Here is a 21,509-nt window from a genome sequence, read left to right on the forward strand (position 1 = left end):
ATCAAATGTACCCAGAAGGTGGTTGTCTTTTTTCAGGGGTCCTTTACCTTCATAGACCTTGATTGCAACAGTAGGTTGATTATCAGAAGCTGTAGAAAAGATCTGAGACTTCTTGGTGGGTACCACAGTGTTCTGAGCTGATTCTTGACTGTATCGAGGATCAGATGTTCTTCTTCAGGGGTGAAGGCCACATAATAAGGCCTGATGCACTTTCCCTGATCATTGGAGATGATCTCCACTGGCCATTCTTGAACGCCCTGAAGCAGGAGTAAGTGGTCCCCAGGTCGATGACGACCATGGTACCCATGTCCTTTTCTTGTCATCCTGCTCAGCCATGCTGCGCAGAGCAGCAGCAGAACCACAGCCACCAGAGAGAGCTTTATCTTGCCCTAGCTGTTGGCCACTTGCTCTCGTCAGCAGACAGCCAGAAGTCGCAGGCAATCCAGCAATAGGCTGAAGCTGACAGCAGTGAGGTTACAGGTCTCTTAAACTCAAGATGCCTCAACTCTGTTTGTCTGTGTTGTCTCTGCCAATGTCTCAAACTTTTTAGTATTGAAGTGCATTTTCTTTCTACAATTGTATTAATTACCATATGTAAAAATTGACAAGTAGAATTCTAGTAAACACAGATTCACAAGCTTTTACGCCACTATGTAAATATTTAAAAAGTTAAGTGAATTGCCAATGAATCCACACATGCTATAACAACACAAGTGGTCAAAGATGCACTAGAACATTATGTGGGAAAAAAATATATTCATACCCAATCAAGATTTTTCAGGCACTTGCATTCAGAAGCATTTTATGAGTCAGCACCAGGTTTGCTCCAAAATAAAGCTCATTTTTCCCTACTGCCCCTCTTTGTTGAGAACAATATTATACATTAAAGATGCATTTACATGAATCATTTTATAGAGAAAATTATTTTAAATTTTAAATTATAATACTTATTTTATGCAAAACTTCAAAAACACAGAATTTAAAGACAATACCAGTGAGGCACTATCATTCTATATGACTAAAACACTATCATTCTATATGACTAGCAAACACAATACAAGGCCAAAAGGCAAAATATAAACTTTGAAAATCCTATACAAAAGTGGTTCTGTTACAACATTCTTTCATAAAATAAACACAATAATAAAACGAAACAAGAAAAAGAAAAACTGAATTTTGACAACCTACACAAACTGTGGCATTTCAAATTCAAGGTCTTGTACCTCTTCCATTTGTTTTAGCCTGAGTCCCTGGCACATTGGATTCATGTCAGGCAGGCCAACCTCCTCACAGTTCTCTTTAGGCTCAGCAGCTGGTTTCAAAGCATAAGCTGATGTGCTGTCTGCCTCCTGAACAGATTTCTCCACATGACTCAGGGGAGTAAGAGCTGTGCTAGGAGGCACTGTTGCTGAAGGTGAAGCTGGTCTCTCCTCAGTCCCCCTGACTTTGCTGGTCAGGATAGGTGGTTTGTAAAATGTTGTCCCGAGATGGGGCTGCAGTATTCTGGGTGCTCTTGCAGGAGCAAGACGGTGAGAATGAGAAGACAGTCTCACTGGTGCCTCTCTTGCTGAACTGGCTGGTGTGTTGGGCTGTGTGGCACCGTTGGAATGATCACCACTATCATTGATGCTCATTGTCACTTTTTCCTGGAGTACACTTGGCACAATCACTGCACTCATGCCAGTTAAGTTCTTTAGTTCACATTGTTGTTCCTGAGTTTTTTCTGAAATCTGCTGATCAAAACCATTAATTTGGGAGCCAACAGTAGTAGAGGTGTCTTTTATATTAAGTCCTTCAAAGGTAAGATTCTGGCAAAACTTGTCTGAATTGACATTTCCCACATTTCTCCTGTTTTTCTCATTAGGAGAGCTTGCAAGATGGAACCTATCTACAGGCAAACAGCAACATCTGATCTTGGTGCTTGGCATAGGCCTCTGTATATCATTTGTTGTCACATCAGATTTCAGACTAAGTGGTTTCGTGGTTTTACACATATTGTCCATCTTTTGTGATGATGATTCAAGTTCTTTGTGATCTGAAAAAGAAGAGATTTTTTTTTTTAACTTCATGAAGCTTGGTTAATAAGGAAGTGTGGTTATTATGAATGGGCATTCTCTCAAACAACAGAGACTTACATATTTTTTCAACAGTATTTTCTCAGTCATCTATGCAGAGGAATTAAAAATCCATACAATATTAAAGGCACATTTTTAATTAAAGCATTACTTTTTAAAATTTATCTTAATAGTATAAATAGTCACAAAGCACATAAAATTAAAAAAAAAAAACCTTCCTGTAGTAACTTGTTTTAATATACTACCCATGAATGAATATTTTCTGTGTTAAGACTTTCCTGATTTCAACAGGCAGACAATGGTGACTCTAGAACAGTAACACTATTCTGTACACCAACAAACTCCATGACCTGAATCCCAAGGACTTTGCCTGTCACTTAATCTGCTTTCCAGCTACATTCTGTCCATACTGAGGGCAACACACCAGAGAGGACTTGGATGCTTTCCCAGCTGATCCACTAATACATGGCAACATCCTCTACACAAAGGAAGGTTGAAGAGCTGTTAGAATTGCCATTGTGCTACTGGTTCTGGAGACTCCAGACTTACCTCCTTCTCTTTCTCCTCTAGTCTGGTCCCAAGGTCCCTGTTTTCTCACCTACAACCCTAGCATCTCCCACTCTGTCTTTGCTGCATGTGCCTTAGAAGCTCCTGTTACTAGAAAGGTGCAGCCCTCTGGCCATGATCCTCTTCTCCCTGCTGAGAAACATCAGACAATTGTGTGCCTTGCCACTGGTCTGATGGCTTTCCAACAGCCCTGTTCATAGCCCACAGTCCTCATCCCTGCCACCTGGTCCTTCTCCCACATCCTTGGGCAGTGGTTTGAAGACAGGTGCACAGCAGCATCACTTGATGATGATTGCAGGTCATCATCTCATCTGACCTCCTTCCTCACCTGAGGCTGCTGGCCTCTCTTCCCTGGTTCTCAGGCAGTGCTCATGTGATTTGCTGTCCTGGGCCCTTCTCCACATTGATAGAAGGGAGCTGAGCCATTGTGGTTGGATGGCAACCACCAAAACATATTTACAGTCCTGCAGAACTTCTAGCACCACTTCTAGCTGCCTGGGTGCTGTCTCAGCTCCTGCTCCAGTTCTGCCCTGGGCAAGCCTAATGCACTAGCCCTACCTGCCTTCTTCTGTCAAGACAAACTCCTATGTGTAGATATGTTGGCATGCGTTGTTAATGATCTTCTAAAAAAAAGGTTCAGAATTACCTGGTATGTAATGAAAATTTCAAATATTTTAAAATTATTTATTGTTATTACTATACCTAGCTGGGAATCCAATTTCATTGGACAGCAAAACAAGGTTACATTTAGGAATGAGACAGGATGAGGTTCAAATCCTGAATCAACAATAATTTAAGGACATGACCCTTGGCATTATTTACCTTCCTGAGACTGTTAACTATGGCTTAAATGAGGCCAAGGTTCATAGCACAGAAGTGCTGATAAGATCAAATCAGATAAATGGAATCAGTGAGTCCAGTGTTTTTCTTTGCAGAGAGGAAATGGACTCTTTGTTTTCAGACTTTCTCAGGCTACACTTATTGATATTTCATTAATTTTATATATCAAATTTAACATTTATGACTATATATTGAAAAATTCAGATTAAGCTCTACTAGAGCAGTAAGGAATGGAAGGTTTTCAACCCCCTTACCAGAAATGATACACTGAAATAAAACGATTAAAAACAGTGAACAAAAAGACTGGAGCCAAGAAAATGGAAGACATGTGTGCTTAATGTGCTAAAGTTAGGCCACAGGTAAAGGGACATCAAAAAACTTTAGGAGTCTTTTTTTTTTTTTTTTTTTGAGTTTCAGGAGTCCAGCTTTTTTCTGTTTTGACTTTAATTGATGACAAAGAAGTGAAGGTGAAAACAAATCTCAGAAAGAGAACAAAAATAATTTATGAATTTCAAGATATCTTTTTACAAGAGAGAAACAAAGCATGATATTCATTTAAATGACATTCACTAAACTTTCTCAATGGCTAGAAAAGTTAACTAATAAAACCTTGAAGTTTGAACTTACCTCAACTTAATACCCCTTGTTTTTTTTTAAAGGATGAGTATTGTAGATGGACACAATATTTTTATCTTTATTTATTTGTTTTATATGGTACTGAGGATCCAACTCATGGCCGCACACATGCCGAGGCAAGCGTTTTACCACTGAGCTACAAGCCCAGCCCTCACCTTGGTTTTTAATCACGACTTCTTGGCAAGGTTTGAAATATGCAAGGATATATGTTACATGACCACTCACCAATGAGACATGCATCCCATTTTTCCAATGCATTTTGCTTGCGTTCTGATTCCTCAAATGATGTAGCCAATTCATAATTTTTAATTTCAATATCTGCAGTGTGAATATCCTATTGAAACAAGAGAAGTTTTAAACTAAAAGCAAAACACATCTCAAAACAAACAGTTCAAAGACTATTAACTTGTTAACATAAACATCACAAATTTAATGCAATTCTGTAATGGTCAAAACTCACTTGCTTCATAGAAAAATATTGTGACTTTGTGGAATGTTCTGTTGATATTACGGGTTTGCAAGGAGGGCTTTTATCCACCCGAGGTGCAACAACGTCAGTACTAGATGAAACATTTTGTGGCTCTAGGGACCCATCAAAGATCATCTCTGCATTGGTAATGAGGAATTCGACCAACAGGGCCTGATTGGCATATGCAACAAGAGAGGAGGAGATGGTACCAGGAGTGGTTGTAGGCCTGGGCCTCATGACACAGGGTCCAAATACCACCCCCAAGTTTTTTGAGTTCATCAGGTTTTCTTCAGAATGGTCTGCAACCCTGAAAAGAAGAACACATAAAGTGTATGAGATTTGCCTAATAGATGTCTTTAATGTTAGTTTACTATGACTTGAGAAGGTTGGAGAAAACTCGGGCTATAGATGACTACAAAACGTTTGTCAAGGGTCAAGTTTGGTGGGTCCAGGGAAAGAATCCTTTGTTTCATTATGATACTTACCACACACCAAACTGAGTTTCAGAGTACTATATTAGGATAAAATGCATGTAAGTAGAAGGAACTACTGAACTCAGTAGCAGAAGGAAGAAAAACACCTCTAAAAATTGCTCCATCATTGTATGTGGGATATACTCCCCGTTCCAGTATAAGAACTGGAAACTGAAACAGCACTGTCATTTTCTCTCTCACTGCCCAGTTAGTTTTCTTTTTTAAAAAAATAATTTTTACCTAGAGATGGACACAATACCTTTATTTTATTTATTTGTTTTTATGCAGTGCTGAGTATCAAACCCAGTGTCTCACATGTGCTAGGCAAGTGTTCTATCACTAGCCACACTCCCAGCTGCCCACAGCTAGTTTTCTAGCCTGGATGGTTCTCTCTCCTGAACACCTCTCTGTTCTATTGCCACTATCAATGTTCTGGTTTTACTTCAAACACTCTCAGCTTGATATTTCTATGACTATCCAAAGAAATCTGTCTCTGCCTGGTTTAGCTATCAGGATGATACTAGATTCATCTATGGGTAAAGAAGCTGTGATTATATATATATATATATATATATATATATATATATATATATATATATATATATATATATATAGTGAATGGGGTAGCTTTGCTATTTGTCTTTCAGAGGATTCACCACTGATGTATAGAAATGCATTTGATTTATGGGTATTAATTTTATATCCTGCTACTTTGCCAAATTCATTTATTATTTTAGAAGTTTTCTGGTGGAGTTTTTTGGATCCTCCAAGTATAAAATATGTCGTTGGCAAAAATGGTAATTTAAGTTCTTCTTTTCCTATTTGTATTCCCTTGAATTTCTTTCACCTAATTGCTCTGGCTAGAGTGGCAAGGATTATGTTGAACAATTTTTAGATGGAATGCTTCCAATTTTTCTTCATTTAGAATGATGTTAGCCTTAGGTTTAAAATAGAGAGCTTTTACTATGTTGAGGTATATTCCTACTACCCCTAGTTTTTCTAATAGTTTGAACATGAAAAGGTACTGTATTTTGTCAAATGCTTTCTCTACATCAATTGATATAATCATAGGTTTCTTCTCTTTAGGTTTATTGATGTGATGAATTACATTTATTGATTTCTGTATGTTGAACCAACCTTGCATCCCTGGAATACACAACTTGATCATGGTGCATTGTTTTTTTTTTCATATGTTTTTGTATGTGGTTTGCCAGAATTTTATTGAGAATTTTTGCATCTATGTTCATCGTGTAGTTATGGGTCTGAAATTTTCTTTCCTTGATGTGTCTCTGGCTGGTTTGGGTATCAGGATGATACTAGCTTCACAGAATGAGTTTGGAAGGGTTTCCTCCTTTTCTATTTCATGGAATAATTTGAAGCCCTTCAAGATATGAATAGTTAAAAAAACTGTGGTATATATACACAATGGACTATTACTCAGCATTACAAGGGAATAAAATAATGGCATTTATAGGTAAATGGATGGAGTTGGTGAATATCATGAAGTAAGCCAATCCCCCAAAATCAAAGGCCAAAATTCTCTCTGATAAATAAATGTTGATACATAATTGGGTTCCTGGGGATGGAGGAACATTGATTGGGCTCAGGAGAGGGAAGGAAGAGGAGGGGTATGGGGTAGGAAAGATGGTGGAATGAGACAAACATCATTACCCTAAGTACATGTATGACGGCACATGTGGTATGATTCTACATCATGTACAGAGAAATGAAAATTTGTGCTCCATTTGTGTACAATGGATTGAAAAGCATTCTGCTGTCATGTATAACTGATTTGAACTAATAAATTTTTTAAAATTTTTATTTTATTTATTTATTTGTATGTGGGACTGAGGTTCGAACCCAGGGCCTTGCACAATCTCTACTGCTGAGCCACAATTCCAGCCACAAAAAATAAATTTAAAAAAAATTAAAAAAGGAGATCTTAATTACTGTCAGAAAGGTCTAGCAGGCAAATCTGAATATGTGAAATTCCTGATTCCAAGTTCTTTAGTGGGCATAGAAACACCTTGGTCAACTAATCTGCCAGGTAGGTAAGATTTTTTATCAAGTCTCTAGGAAGGGTAGCACAGTTCCTGCTACTGCTTGCTATATTGTAGCCTAATGAAATCAAATTTTCTAAATGCAAAATGCTTTCTTGTGTCTCCATGTCATTTCTCTCTGCCTCATATGCTCTTCTGCACATTCAATACCAAATCACCACTCAGTTCTTAAAATCAGACACAAGGCCTTTTGCCTCTTCTGCTCTATTCCTACCCCCAAAACTTCCTCTACATGCCTACAAGCTGTGCACAGCTACTAGAAAAAGGATGATGGTGAACTGTGGTTATATACAGACCTGTACCCCAAGAGGATAAGCCCACAAATAGCAGAAACCCTATATTTCCACCCTAGTTTCCCCAGCCAGAGCCTGGCACACAGGAAGCATCTGAGGGAACCATGTTTGCTGCATGAACATGTATTCAATGTCTCCCTTTCCCAACACATAATAAAAACATCCTAAAAATCATTTTGAAAATCATAACAATATAAATGTACTGAATACTATTGCCCTGTTGAATTAAAAATGGCTAAGATGGTATAAAAATTCTTACCTCTTAAGATGGATGATAAGGTAATGTAGAGTGTTAAAATTGAACGGTGGCAATTTTCTTACAAGGTCCTTGGTTTTGAGAAAAATTTGGTTGATATCTGTACACATATTTGGAGATGTGTTGTCTTCAGAGTTGTCCCTTTTGGTGTCCTGTTCTTGGTTAATTTGTTGGATGACATTTGCAAGCTGCATAAATTCCTGGTACCATTGGAATAAAACCAATGGTTCTGGTAGCTAAAGAAACAAAATTATATTAAAAATACCTTTGGGCTGAGGTTGTGGCTCAGAGGTAGAGTGTTTGCCTAGCACATGCAGGGGCCTGGGTTTGATCCTCAGCACTACATAAAAAATAATAAATAAAATAAAGGTATTGCATCCCGCTACAACCAAAAAATAAATATTTTGAAAAAATCTTCTGCCTGTTTTCTTTGTTAAATTCAACTATAAGTGAGACTCAAATAATTTAGCATGTCCCCTTTAGATTAACAAAATTTTCTAAAGTCAATCTGTATTTATTGATATCATTTTCAGTATTGGGGATTGAACCTAGGACCTCAAGCATGCTATGCAAGCACTCTAGTACTGAGCTTCATCCCTGCCCATAAAATATAATATATATGTTTGGTAGAGAAGTGACTTAGAAAGCAAATCAAAATCTTGACTATAAATTATATTTATGTTAATAACAAATTAATGGATAATGAGTGAAATTCTAAACTTTAAATGAAGTTTAAGCTTTAAGCTTCATTATGGGATTTTAAAACTCTTCTATTCACATCTGCCCCCCAAATATATAATCTTCAGCTGTTTTACTGGAACAAACATAGAATAGTGAACAGAATCTATAAAATGAATCAGAAACCCATGGATTTTATGAGTAAGGGGTAAAAATATCAAAGTGCTAAAGGGCACAGATTTTACTTAGGCAAGAATGAAGATCAGCACAAGATAATAGACCTACAAAAACATACTGTCAACATCTCATGAAACTTTCAAACAGGCTGATTTGCCATGAATAGGTCAAAAGAAGTTCTTACAACAAATATCCACTGCCAAAATGAATTTTAATGTTTCTACTGACCTACAATAAAAAATTCAGTGAATCGTTGGCTACCTGATGTCCTATAATATCTGTGGGAAGTTAAGGTGTTGTCCTGTGATCAGTTTCTATCTTCAACCACTCTGGGATCTGAAGCAAGTCACATCACCTCTTGGAGCTTTAGGTCAATGAGTCAGATAAAGGCTACTCTCTAACACTATTGCAAGAATTGAGCACACTTTGCCAAATGAAAGTCTTAGACATATAAAATTCCTCAACAGAATGCAAGTTTATTGTATTGGACCCAATTCATCTCCTTTCCCTGACTGACTAAACAAGGTTAAGGATGACACATTATGAGACTTCCAGTCATTCAAAGGTATCAACCTCCATTTCTCAGTTGAGGAATCTGTAGAATGTGATTAAAGGGTTATCAATGCTTTCCTGGGCTAACATTGTAGACCCAGCAATTTATACTTAATTTCTTTCCCTCCTGCAATTCCACTAAAATACAGTAGGCTCATAAGGACTAGGAAAATAGAGAAAACAAAAAGCAACAATTCACAAGTAGAAGAGCAGATGAATAAGTCCTGATGCAGCATTTCCAAGAGAACTGACTCTTTGTCACTCAACATGATTTTCAGAATCCTAAAGGGATGTGGACAATCACTACCAGGTCCTCTGATCTTGGCTTAGGTTGCAGGTGGGCCAGCTGAGAAAGCTTAGCTCTCTATAGAATCCTGTCTCCACTCCATGTACTAGGGCAATCTCCTTTCTAAAACTCTGGAAAATTTTTCTCTGGGCAATGGGATACAGAGGCTCTCTGAATCGAGGCAATGCCAAACATAAGGAACAGAGAGGTAACTGTTTTCAAACGGGGATATGTTGGCTATATGCACACTGAAAGCCCAGATCCTACAGTCTTAGTAACCCTGGCTTCCACAGTATTGGTACTGCATCTCTAGGCAAGGAAAAAACCCTTTCCTGGGGGACTGGGGTTGTGCCTCATGGTAGGGCACTCATCTGGCATGTGTGAGGCACTAGGTTGGATCCTCAGCACCACATAAAAATAAATAAATTAATTAAAAGTATTGTGTTCATCTACAATTAGAAAAAATGCCTTCCCAGGAGGATCACACCAGTGCCAGAACAGGGAACTAGAGACATGTAGTTAGGCATATACCAAACAGTCCACCTAGACCACTTTATAGTAAAGTTCAAAGTTTTTAAAAAGCCTTGATGTGTTCAAGTGCTTCCAAAGTGATTTCAAGTCCAAACTCATGTAACTAGACACCATGAAAGACAAAAATCAAATGGGTGGAAAAAGAACAAAATGAAGTGCCAGCATCTAAAATGATGCTGTCAATATGCTGGCAACTAGTCAGATATGGTGAAAGAGTACTGGAAATGCAACTGATCTAAATTGAGATGTGTTCTAAATGAAAAATAGATAGCAGATTTCAAAGAAAAAGAGCTGCAATACAAATACATAAATAAACAAAATACCTCATAATTTGAAAAACTAGATATTCAAAATGTTAAATGATATGTTAAAATTCACTTCACTTTATTTTTAATTTTTATGTTGCTATAGAAAATTTAATGTTATATATGAGGGTCACATTGTATTTCTACAGAGGTTAGAGGCCAAATAGAGAAAAGAACCCTTAATGAGAAAAATCTATGAACATCCACAATAAAAGAGCATCATATAATCATTTAAAAAATGTGATCAAAAGAATAGAAAATCAGACTTCTTGAATATTAAAACATGATCTCACAAATGGAGTAATTTACTTATTCAAGAAGAAAAAGACAAGGAAATGTCTTAGAAAGTTTTTGAAGAAAAAAAGAACAATAAAGAAAAGGTAAGGGAACTGGAGAACAAGTATACTTGCCAAGCAAGTGCAAGACCCTGAATTTTTAATCCCCACGAGTACAAATAACAAATTTATAAATATTTATATGTGTGTTTGTGTATGGTACACACACACATCTCCAAAGAAGAGCTTCAAGTACAAGGGTGGGAGAATGGCAATAAAAATCAAGAAAAGTTCCAAGAACTAAAGTGCTCACAACTGACGGAGCTCATGGAGTGGCCAGAATACTGGATGGAAATATATCCACATCAAAGTACATCATTATAAAATCTTAGAATAATGAGGGGGGTGATGACATAGTCTATACCAATGAAAAATATTCAATATAAAATATTTTTGCTCTTTGCATTTGATGGTAGGTTTAGAATAAAACTTTAACCTTTTGTAAGTAAAATTTCAACACTTCACAGATATCGTGTGAAGAAAATTCGCACAGATCTACTAAATGCCTTCCACTTTCCAGAGCTCGACACAGGATTGCGATTTTTGCCTTGTTGCCACTGACTCTATAGATTCCCTTGAAGAGAAAAGAAAAACAGAATGCAATATTTCACTTTAGTACAAAGGGCTAAATGCAGACATCTAGACAGAGTTGATGTATCTACTTCAATTTTTATTAGTATTTAAAAAATACAAGTTGAAGTCAAATAAATTAACATTTTCCAAATAAATGTGAATAAATTTAGTTATTACAAATGGAGAGTGCTGATTTTCTTAAAATCTCTTTTTCATTAAATCAAATCACAAAGGCATTTATGTTTTTAGAGTTTTAAGAGTAAACAACATACTTGTAAACTCAAGGCAGTCCTTTCGATTTCTGAAGTACACATTTTGATTATGAAAGGAATGCCATCTGGCTCCTTTTTGGCAACACAGGACAATTCTGCTCCAAATAGGTGTATTTTCCCCCGAAGTTTACGATGTCCGCAAACGATGGTTAAGTTTGCCATGCATTTTTTATGGCAGATAAGAAGACACTATAAGAAAATGATATTTGAAAACTGATTGACTCACCTTAAAATTATTCACAACTAAGCAAAATACAGGCCGACTAATAACGACAAAAATAAGTGAAAAAGTACTATTTGTGGTTTGTGAATTACATTTAACAGGAAAACAAATAAGAAAACTACAAAAATAAACTGTGGGACTTTATTAAACATGTACTGGCAAGCTAGGTGTGATGGCATATGCCCATGATTCCAGCTACTTGAGGGGTTGAAACAGGAATTTCACAAGTTAAAGGCCAGACCAATCTAGCAAGAGCCCATTTCAAAGCACAATTTTAAGAAAAAGTGTATGGGCTGGAGATGTGGCTCAAGTGGTAATGCACTCCCCTGGTGTGCGCAGGGTGCTGGGTTGGATCCTCAGCACTACATAAAAATAAAATTTAAAAAAAGATATTGTGTCCACCGAAAACTGAAAAATAAATATTAAAAATCTCTCTCTCTCTCTCTCTCTCTCTCTGTGTGTGTGTGTGTGTGTGTGTGTGTGTGTGTGTGTGTCTCTCTCCCTCTCTCTTTCTCTTTTCTCTCTCTAAAAATATGGCATGTGCAAGACCCTAAATTTAGTTCCCAGGAGTACAAACAACAAATTTATATATATTTAAATGTGTGTTTGTGTGTGGACACACACATCTCTAAATAAGTAAAATCATAACAAAAAAGTATATAGCAAAAGAAAAAATTGTGATTCCAAAAAGATCTTACCTCTTGGCATTTAAGACCTTGAAATATGACAATGTGTTCACAGTATCTACATCTTGCTGGATATCTCCATTTTCTGAATTTATGGGTGGCAGCTGCTTTTGCCATTAATGATTGCTGAAATGTTCCAAGGGATCTGGGTCCTTACAACAGAAATGTTAGTATGTAAGAAGGGTAAAATGACAAAAACATATACCACATGATATTGTACATGGAATAATTTTTAGACTTTGAGATTACTTATATATTACAAAAAGCTATTATTTTGAATTTCTAACATAAAAAAGCATCTCATTTATTGATCTCTTATAAAACACACATTTTTTTCTTTTTTTATTTACTTATGACAGTGGAATGTATTACAATTCATATTACACATGTAGAGCACAATAGTTCACATCTCTGGTCATATGCAAAGTATATTCATACCAATTCGTGTCTTCATACATGTATTTGGCATAATGATGACCTTCTCATTCCACCATCATTTCTAACCCCATGTTCTCTCCCTTCCCCTCGCATCCCTCTGTTTCAGAGTCCTCCCTTGTTCCCCCTCCCTACCCCACTATGAGTCAGCCTCCTTATATCAGAGAGAACATTTGGCATTTGTTTCTTTGGGCTTGCCTAGATTCACAGAGCATTATCTTCTCCCACACCATGCGTTTATCTGAAAATGCCATGATTTTATTCTCTTTTATTGCTGAGTACATAGGATTTTGGAAGAACCCTGCATGTTTTTATACAGAAATTAACAAGTTGATTCTAAAGTTTATATGAAAATGTTAAAGATATTGGAGAGCCAAAGAAATTTTAGAGAATCTAGACTGCTTGACTTTACAACTCACTGTAGAGCTACAGGATTCAAGCCAGTGTGCTTTTGGCCTAGGAAGAGACATGCAAATCAACAGAATAAAATAGAATCCAAAGTAGACTCTCTTGTATTTAGTGAAGCTATTTCTTTTTTCAAAATTCATTTAATTTTTTTAAATACATGACAACACTGGAATGCATTTCAATTCTTATTACACATACAGAGCACAATTTCTTTTATCTCTGGATATAAAGTATGTTCACTTCAGTTTATGCCAGTATATATGTTCTATTTTTTGCATTACAATTCTTAATACACATATATACCACAATTTTTCATATCTCTGTTTGTATATAGGGTATGTTGACACCCATTTCAAATCTTCATATATGTACTTTGTACAATGATGTCCAACACATTCCACCATCCTCGCTAATCCCCTTCCTCCTCTCTTTCCCTCCCACCCCTCCCTAGAATTAATCTCATCCTCCCATGCTGTTCCTCCCAACTCAACTATAAGTCACCCCACTTATAGCAGAGAAAATATTTGGCATTGTTTTTTAGGAATTGGCTGACTTCATTTAGCATTATCTTCTCCAACACCATCCATTTACCTGCAAATGCCATGATTTTGTTCTTTTATCATGCTGAGTAGTATTACATTGTGTATAAATGCCACATTTTTTTTTGTCCATTCATCCACTGAAGGACATCTAGGTTGGCTCCACAGTTTAGCTCCCATCTTCTCTTTCTACCCCATCTACTGTAATTCATTTCTCTCCCTGATACAAGATTCTTGGTTGGAACCCATTATCTTTCCAGTTTGAAATATGTTGTTCCAGGATCTTCTAGTTCTCAGGGAATATGTTGAAAAATCTGCTGTTAACCTAATCGGTTTACCCCTATGTGTAATCTGATTCACTTCTCTTGTGGCTCTTAAAATTCTCTCCTATTTCTGTATATTGAGAATTTTCATTATAATGTGTCTTGGTATGGGTCTGTTGTGATTTTGCACATTCAGTGTCCTGCAGGCTTCTTGGATTTGGATTTCCATTTCATCCTTCATGTCTGGAAGTATTTCTGATATTATTTCATTGAATAGCTTGCACATTCCTTTGGTTTCGAACTCTGTGCCTTCCTCTATCCCAATGACTCTTAAATTTAGACTTTTTATGCTATGCCATATTTCTTGGGTTTTCTGCACATGGTTTCTTATCATTTTTGCTGTGCTGTCTACATTCCTTTCAAGATAATATACTTTGTCTTCGTGATGTCCTATCTTCTAAGTTGTATTCTCTGCTGGTGATGCTCTCATTTGTGGTTTTTTTTTTTTTTACAAATTTGTTACCAAATTTTAATATATGTATTACCAATGCATTACTATGTGTTTTCATTGGTTAACCTAATGTTTAGTAATTATTGTACATAAAATTTATATAAGGAAATTTATATTAATGAAAAAAAGAAAATATGAAATATAGTGGGCTAGAATGTGTGCATGCATATGTATATAAGGGTTCTAAGATTTTTTACTTGAAAAAAAGGATTCCATTGCTGAAGTAGTAGTATGAAAACCACAGATAAAAACCTGTTTCTAAGATAGGAAACTACCAACAAGAGTAAGAGACTTTCTCAAGGTTACACAATCATCCAAGTGCATCTCCATGTTGATGTGATACAGCTTCCAGTATTCTACTTGCAAAAACAAGAGAGCATTATCTTAGCTATTTGGTAATTAGCTGATCCTATCAGGAGTCAAGTTATTAGCCAGATATTTTTCCTTGAAATGGATTTTATTTTATTTGCATGTCCATTAATTTTTTTTTTTTTTTTTTTTTTTGGGTACTGGGGATTAAACTGAGGAGTGTTTTACCATTGAGCTACCTCCCCAATTCCTCTTTCAGAGACAGGGTCTCACTAAATTGCTGAGGCTGATCTTGAACTTGCAATCCTTCTACCTCAGCCTTCAGAGTCACTGAGATTACAATTGTGGACCACCATGCTCAGCCCTATTAAAATCTTAACGTTCAAAAATTTCTGTCATCAATAGGTAGCAACTTAAATTTTTGGTACTTACAGTTTAGTTAAAGACTATAAAGATGGGGCTTTGCCTTATAAATTAATTTCATTTGTGTTTTTAATTTGGTTCATATTTCTTTCATTTCAAGTAATTCTGTATATATATATATATATATATATATATATATATATATATATATATATATATATATCCTCAATCCTCAATCTCCCTGTAGAGGTCATTGTTTCTTGGATTTGTTTATGTAGCTCATTGTCAAAGTGATCTTTCACTATCTGTATTTGTTGTCTAATGTCTTTTCTGAGATTCCAAAACATCTGAATAATGTAAATCCTGAAATCTTTCTCTGTCACTATTTCTGCTGTTTCTAATTATTCTTCTAATGATGCATTGTCTTCAATTGTTTGTGGTATTTTCTTCCCTTGTCTTTTCATGTTGCTGGTATTTCATTCCTGCTCTGTGGGACTGGTGTGTTATTCTTTTTACCCTATAGATTTGTAGTGCTCTTGTATATTCCAAGATCCCTTCTTTGTGGGGAGAGACAATGTTGACATTCCCAAAATAAACAATACATCACCTATGTGTAAATTACTGCTATTAAGACATTCATAGTTAGTTTCAATGTCTAGTAATTCTAGATTCAATTACAATTTAAAATATAATCAGTAGTTTCATAGAAGATGTACACTTTCTTCTGGTGGTGGACAGAGAACTAGAGGTCAGGTATCTGACTTTATGTTAAGGGCAAAAGATGTGAGGGCAATGGATTAATAAAACTTAGGAAATTTGGAGGAGAACTCTAATCAAGAGAGTTAGTAGCAGGGGAATAGACAGGAGGTAATTTAGGGGAGACAAGTATGTGGGAGGACAGTAGAATGCATAAAAACAAACACGTATATGTGTTTAGAAAATTACAAGAAGTAAAAATAGTAAAAATTAGGAGGTTGAAAGAGAAAGAGAGGGAGGAAGAAAAATAAAAAGGAAGTAAAAAAGAGAAAAGAGAGAGAGAGAAGTAAAAAAAAGAGGGGTGGCTTATGCAATTCCTTTATATTATATTATTCTGGTGACTCAGTTCTATTTCATGCAAACTTCTTGGTTATATGTTGGGGTTGTGAGGACCAGAGGAGGAGGGGTAGAGGAGAAAGAAAGAGGATAATATGGAAGAGAAGAAAACAAAAAACAAAACAAACAAACAAACAACAAAATACTCTCAGAGTTCCCTTTTCTTCTCTTTTAGTAGGTAGAGTTGTCTATTCCAAGCTTGGTTCTCTGCCCTCAGTGTGGTGTAGGTAACCAGTGTGAGAAGACTAAAGCTCTCCCTCTCTTGTCTGGGCTTCCCTAATCTTGGTCTCTCTGAGTTGCTCCTAGGTTTTAGCCCCCTCCCCTCTCTTGCTTATCAGGTCTCATCTGGGGGACCTCACGCCCTCCAACTTAGGATTGCACCAAGTGGGCAGTGTCCTGGTGGCACTGCACTCCTGTTCAACTGAGAGCTGATTTTGTGCTGATAGTTTCTATACCGAGTTATTACAGCTGGGGGAGTGGATTTGGAACCCAGGTACCTGTTCAGTCACAGATCCAGCTGGTAACCACACCCCCCAAAGATGGTGAGAAAGGTCAAGTCAGTCCTTTTCCCAGTCGGGGTGTCTGGTGAGGTCGGGGGAGCTGGGATGTCCTTGTGCTGTGCCTAGAACGTGGTCTGGGGACCTGCGTGGGAGCAGAGCATCCCCTGGAGTTCTGCCACTCCACCGAGGTGCTTAGTTGGTGTCTCTGCTCCCCCACTTGAGAGTCGCGCCTGTGCTCAAACTGTGGGCTTTGGGACTGAAGCCTGGATTCTCACCTGAACACAGAGGCTCTGAGTTCTGCTTGGTGTTCGCAGCTCTGGTGGATTCTGTGAAAATCCGCTGGATGGGGTCCTGTCACATGAACTGAGATGTTGTGTTCCCTCAAGGCAAGACCCCGAGCAGGAGAAGCCACCTGATAGCTTTCTCTGATTCAGGCACAGAGCAGCTTGAAGCAGGATCTCCTCTACTCTGCCACCTTGGATCCCAGTCAACCGATTTCTGTCAGAGATGCCAAAGTAATTCCGTGGTCTTTCAATAAATGGTGCTGAAATAACAGATATCCATAATGCGAGGGATGAACATCAAACCTTATTTCAGTCAACTCTAAAATGAACAGAAACCACACACCTAAACATACAACCTAACACTATCCGTCTTTGAATTCAGGGTTATGAAGGGCAGCTGTCTATTTTTATCAATAAAGGATGTTTTGGGAACACAGCCATGTTGATGTATTGTGTATAATTGCTTTTAAGGATTATTAAATATAATGATAGTAGAGATAAATGACTGTTCAGGTGTTGATAATTTTTGAAACTGAGGTTGTATTCACAGAGTATACTGTTTGGCCTACTTTGATGCCTGCTTGAAATTTCCCATTATGAAAACTTGTTTTTGTTTTTTTAGTCTACCTTCAGATCTACTCTGGGCTATCTCAAGATCATCCCCATAAGCTCCATCACTCTCCTTCCCATTTCTCTCCAGCAAGGCTCAACCAATCCTAAAGTCCCCTGAATGTCCTGTGGAAGCCAGCCATTCATTCTAACATGCTAAGCACAAATGTGACATCATGGTGGTACTCAATGAATATTAGAAAATATATATTATAAGTAAAATTATGGAAGGTTCTGTCTGCATACACCCTGAAGTTGAAACTGAACTTGCCCTTCCCTAACACTTCTATAAACATGTTAATTAGCTCCGACCTCTTCCTTTCAAAGGAAGACTATGGGGCTAGAGTGTAGTTCAGTGGTAGAGTGCTTGCCTAGTGTGCCTGAAGCCCTGGTTCAATATGTAACACCACAACAAATAAAATAAAAAGGAAGACTGTGACATTTGAAAACTTTCTCAGCAATACACTCTGAAACTTTCTTCAAGAAAAATAAAACTCTTATCAAGGGAGGCATTATTGCCGAAAATCTGCTCTATGAACAAGGTGGCTCAATTCCTTATCATGTAATCATAAAGACAATTAATAAAATATGCTCCCAACCTTTATCAATCCCCTGTATTCTTTACACATATGAATTATTTTTGTGTGTGCGTCTCATCACCATGATGAAAATGAATGGGAAATTTAAAAGAAACAGCAAACCAACTACTCTTCAAATCTTCAAAGCAGAGCTATTGTCTGTGACTTGTTGTCTCAGATCAAGTGGTTGTGGCTTGATTTGAGAACCTGCACATACTGGCAACCTACAGAGCTCTCTTTCAGATTTCTCAGTGTCTCTGAGCAAATGGCTGCACTGTCAAAGCAGTGAGATCCTGGTAGACATTAGAGATGACCAGCAATTCTGTGCAGGAAGACCCCCCCCCACTTTGTGCTTATTAAAATTACCCTTTACTTTCAAGCTCACACAAAAATACCACTTCATTCCCTCCATTGAAAATAATCATTCCTTTGGCTGTAGTTTTTGGTTATTGTATTCTGCCACTCATTAAATGGAAAGGTTCTACAGGGAGTCTGTCTAGCATAAAGTGAGATTCTGATTAATTTTCAGAATCTGAATAAATTAAAATACATAGGAATCCAAATCCTTCCAGAATCCCTTCTGGGAATCATCTTTGTTCAATGGTAGTACTAACTCCCTGGGACAAAGAGCAGTTGTAAATGCCCACATTCCTAGGTCAAGGGCTTTTACAGGTGGGAGGTGAAGGGGATGATAATTGAGAGGTTGTTCTATTTTGGGGAGGTGGAGCGGTCTGGTGTTACCCTACATTCACTGAATATAGTGATTCTTCAACTCAGCCAAGCTTCAATATCCTGCCAACTTGGGGGCTGAAACTTTTCTACCTGGGCCCATTGGGCTTTCTTCAAATTCAGTCTGCATGAGACCAGATCTATAGGTATTGTCAACCTAATGAGGCTTAAGTGTCACTATTCCTCACTTTCACAAGTCTTACAATAGGTTAGCATTTCTATGTAGGCATTTCTGGCAAACTGATTAAAGAACTCACTGCAGGGAAAAGGATCTAAATTTCAAAGACACACATGTATATATGTATAATGTGCTGTGATTTATTTACTCATCCTAAATACTCACCTCCACATCTAATTTTGAATTCTTTTCCATGAAGAGGGAGACCCCTACACCCAAACTCAATAAGGAGGTGAAGTGAACCCAAAGAGGAAAAGAACAAAACTGATTTAGAACAAAAAGCTGCCTGCTGTTTAGAAATGGCCTTGGAATATTCACAAAACACCTAACACTCCTCCCTTCCCCCAAAAGATCCAAAGGACTCAGTGTGGAACCCTCCCCATGGTCTCTAAGACAGGGACAGTAGTGAAAAAGTGAAATAAACCAGCACCTGTCTGACTCAAAGAAAAGGACAGTCCTGGTCCACTGGTTTCCTCAGAAGGGGGGCCACCTCTGGAACACCAGATTTTTATCACCGACAGGGTCTTGGGGAATCCTGGACACATACTCACAGGGACATACCCTCCTTGTAGCAGTTGGGATCTCCCAGCTTATCAATTCCAATTTAGACCCTAACTTTCTGTGCTGAGGTCATGGTTGAAAAAAGGTGAATGGAAACAGAAGGGACAGTAATAAGGGAAAGACAGAAAAGAGATAGGATAGAGATACAGTCAGAAAGAAAGGCAAAGAGGGTGTCCCTGCACCTTTAGGCCCCCTTCCCTGCTCAAAGTAGTCATCAACAAAGGCCTAGATGAGGTGAAGTGTGTAAAGAAAAAGTAAAAAGGGAACAGCACTTGTTAGTTTCTTTACCTAGGTACTCATCAGAATGAAATTTCAGGAAATGTACCCACACTTACAAAAAGATCCCAGTGGGAAAGACGATTGTGAAGACCCGAAAAGCAAGAAGGAAAAGTCAAGTTAACCCCTGAGTATCGCTGTGGTCCTCAGCTGCCTCAGCGTCGTTATCCTGCTCCAACTGCTAACTGATCACCAAGGACCACAGTGTTCCGGTTCCCATAGTGCCCACTCCTGACGTCTACCTCTCGTGGGCGCCCATCTCAATGTTCCATCCTCGCGGGAGACCCCGCCCCGCCTGCAGCTGCCTCCCCTCCAGGACCACCGCATGCCACTGTGGCCGCTCTGACCCTGGATGGCAATTGGTCAGCAGCCATCTCTGCAGTCCCCAGCCCAGTGCAGCGCCAGAGCGACCACCTCCATCCCACACTCATCCCCGTGCTTCCTCCAGTGTCCAGGACTCAGACTCCCGCCAAATGCTTGGCAAGAGAGGGCCAGAGCTCGCTGCCTCCATCCACCACGCATTGCCCTTGGTTGCCCTATCAAGCCACCTCCACGAAAACCCTGGCCACAGAAGCCCCTCCCCGCCATGCACTGCCAAGTCCCCCAGAAACCAGGCACTGTGCAGTGCTCATGGGGGTGTAACCAGGGCCAGCAGCAGATGAGGGCGGTTGATGATCACAGGCTGTCAGCTGTGAAGCACTCTGATTCAGGCCCCGCCCCGCCCGCAGCTGCCACACCTCCCAGACCACCGCGCCAGGCCAGAGCGACCACCTCCATCCCACACTCATCCCCGTGCTTCCTCCAGTGTCCAGGACTCGGACTCCCGCCAAATGCATGACAAGAGAGGGCCAGAGCTCGCTGCCTCCATCACCCACGCATTGCCCTTGGTTGCCCTATCAAGCCACCTCCACGAAAACCCTGGCCACAGAAGCCCCTCCCCGCCATGCACTGCCAAGTCCCCCAGAAACCAGGCACTGTGAGTGCTCATGGGGGTGTAACCAGGGCCAGCAGCAGATGAGGGCGGTTGATGATCACAGGCTGTCAGCTGTGAAGCACTCTGATTCAGGCCCCGCCCCGCCCGCAGCTGCCACACCTCCCAGACCACCGCGCCAGGCCAGAGCGACCACCTCCATCCCACACTCATCCCCGTGCTTCCTCCAGTGTCCAGGACTCGGACTCCCGCCAAATGCATGACAAGAGAGGGCCAGAGCTCGCTGCCTCCATCACCCACGCATTGCCCTTGGTTGCCCTATCAAGCCACCTCCACGAAAACCCTGGCCACAGAAGCCCCTCCCCGCCATGCACTGCCAAGTCCCCCCATACCAGGCACTGTGCAGCGCTAATGTGGGTGGAACCAGGGCCAGCAGCAGATGAGGACGTTTGTGGATCACTGGCTGTCAGCTGTGAAGCACTGTGATTCAGGCCCCGCCCCGTCCGCAGCTGCCACACCTCCCGGACCACCGCGCTATGCTGTGGCCGCTCTTACCCTGGATGGCAATTGGTCAGCAGCCATCTCTGCAGTCCCCAGCCCAGTGCAGCGCCAGAGCGACCACCTCCATCCCACACTCATCCCCCTGCTTCCTCCAG

The 21,509-nt window shown here is 39.2% G+C and overlaps 1 protein-coding gene across 1 annotated transcript; it reads right to left on the minus strand.

The window, feature by feature from the left end:
• Positions 1–1,184: 1,184 nt before the first annotated feature.
• On the minus strand, positions 1,185–12,796 carry LOC143404341 (rho GTPase-activating protein 29-like). Its single transcript, XM_077108031.1, has 8 exons — positions 12,792–12,796; positions 12,300–12,432; positions 11,379–11,567; positions 10,970–11,107; positions 7,673–7,905; positions 4,579–4,894; positions 4,344–4,452; positions 1,185–2,035 (listed from the first exon to the last, which is right to left on the minus strand). Exons 1-8 carry the CDS (start codon positions 12,794–12,796, stop codon positions 1,185–1,187), a joined length of 1,974 nt encoding a protein of 657 aa, XP_076964146.1.
• Between the last annotated feature and the right edge of the window lie 8,713 nt (positions 12,797–21,509).

Source organism: Callospermophilus lateralis, unplaced genomic scaffold (assembly GCF_048772815.1).
Source record: "Callospermophilus lateralis isolate mCalLat2 unplaced genomic scaffold, mCalLat2.hap1 Scaffold_1149, whole genome shotgun sequence".
Lineage (NCBI taxonomy): Eukaryota > Metazoa > Chordata > Mammalia > Rodentia > Sciuridae > Callospermophilus > Callospermophilus lateralis.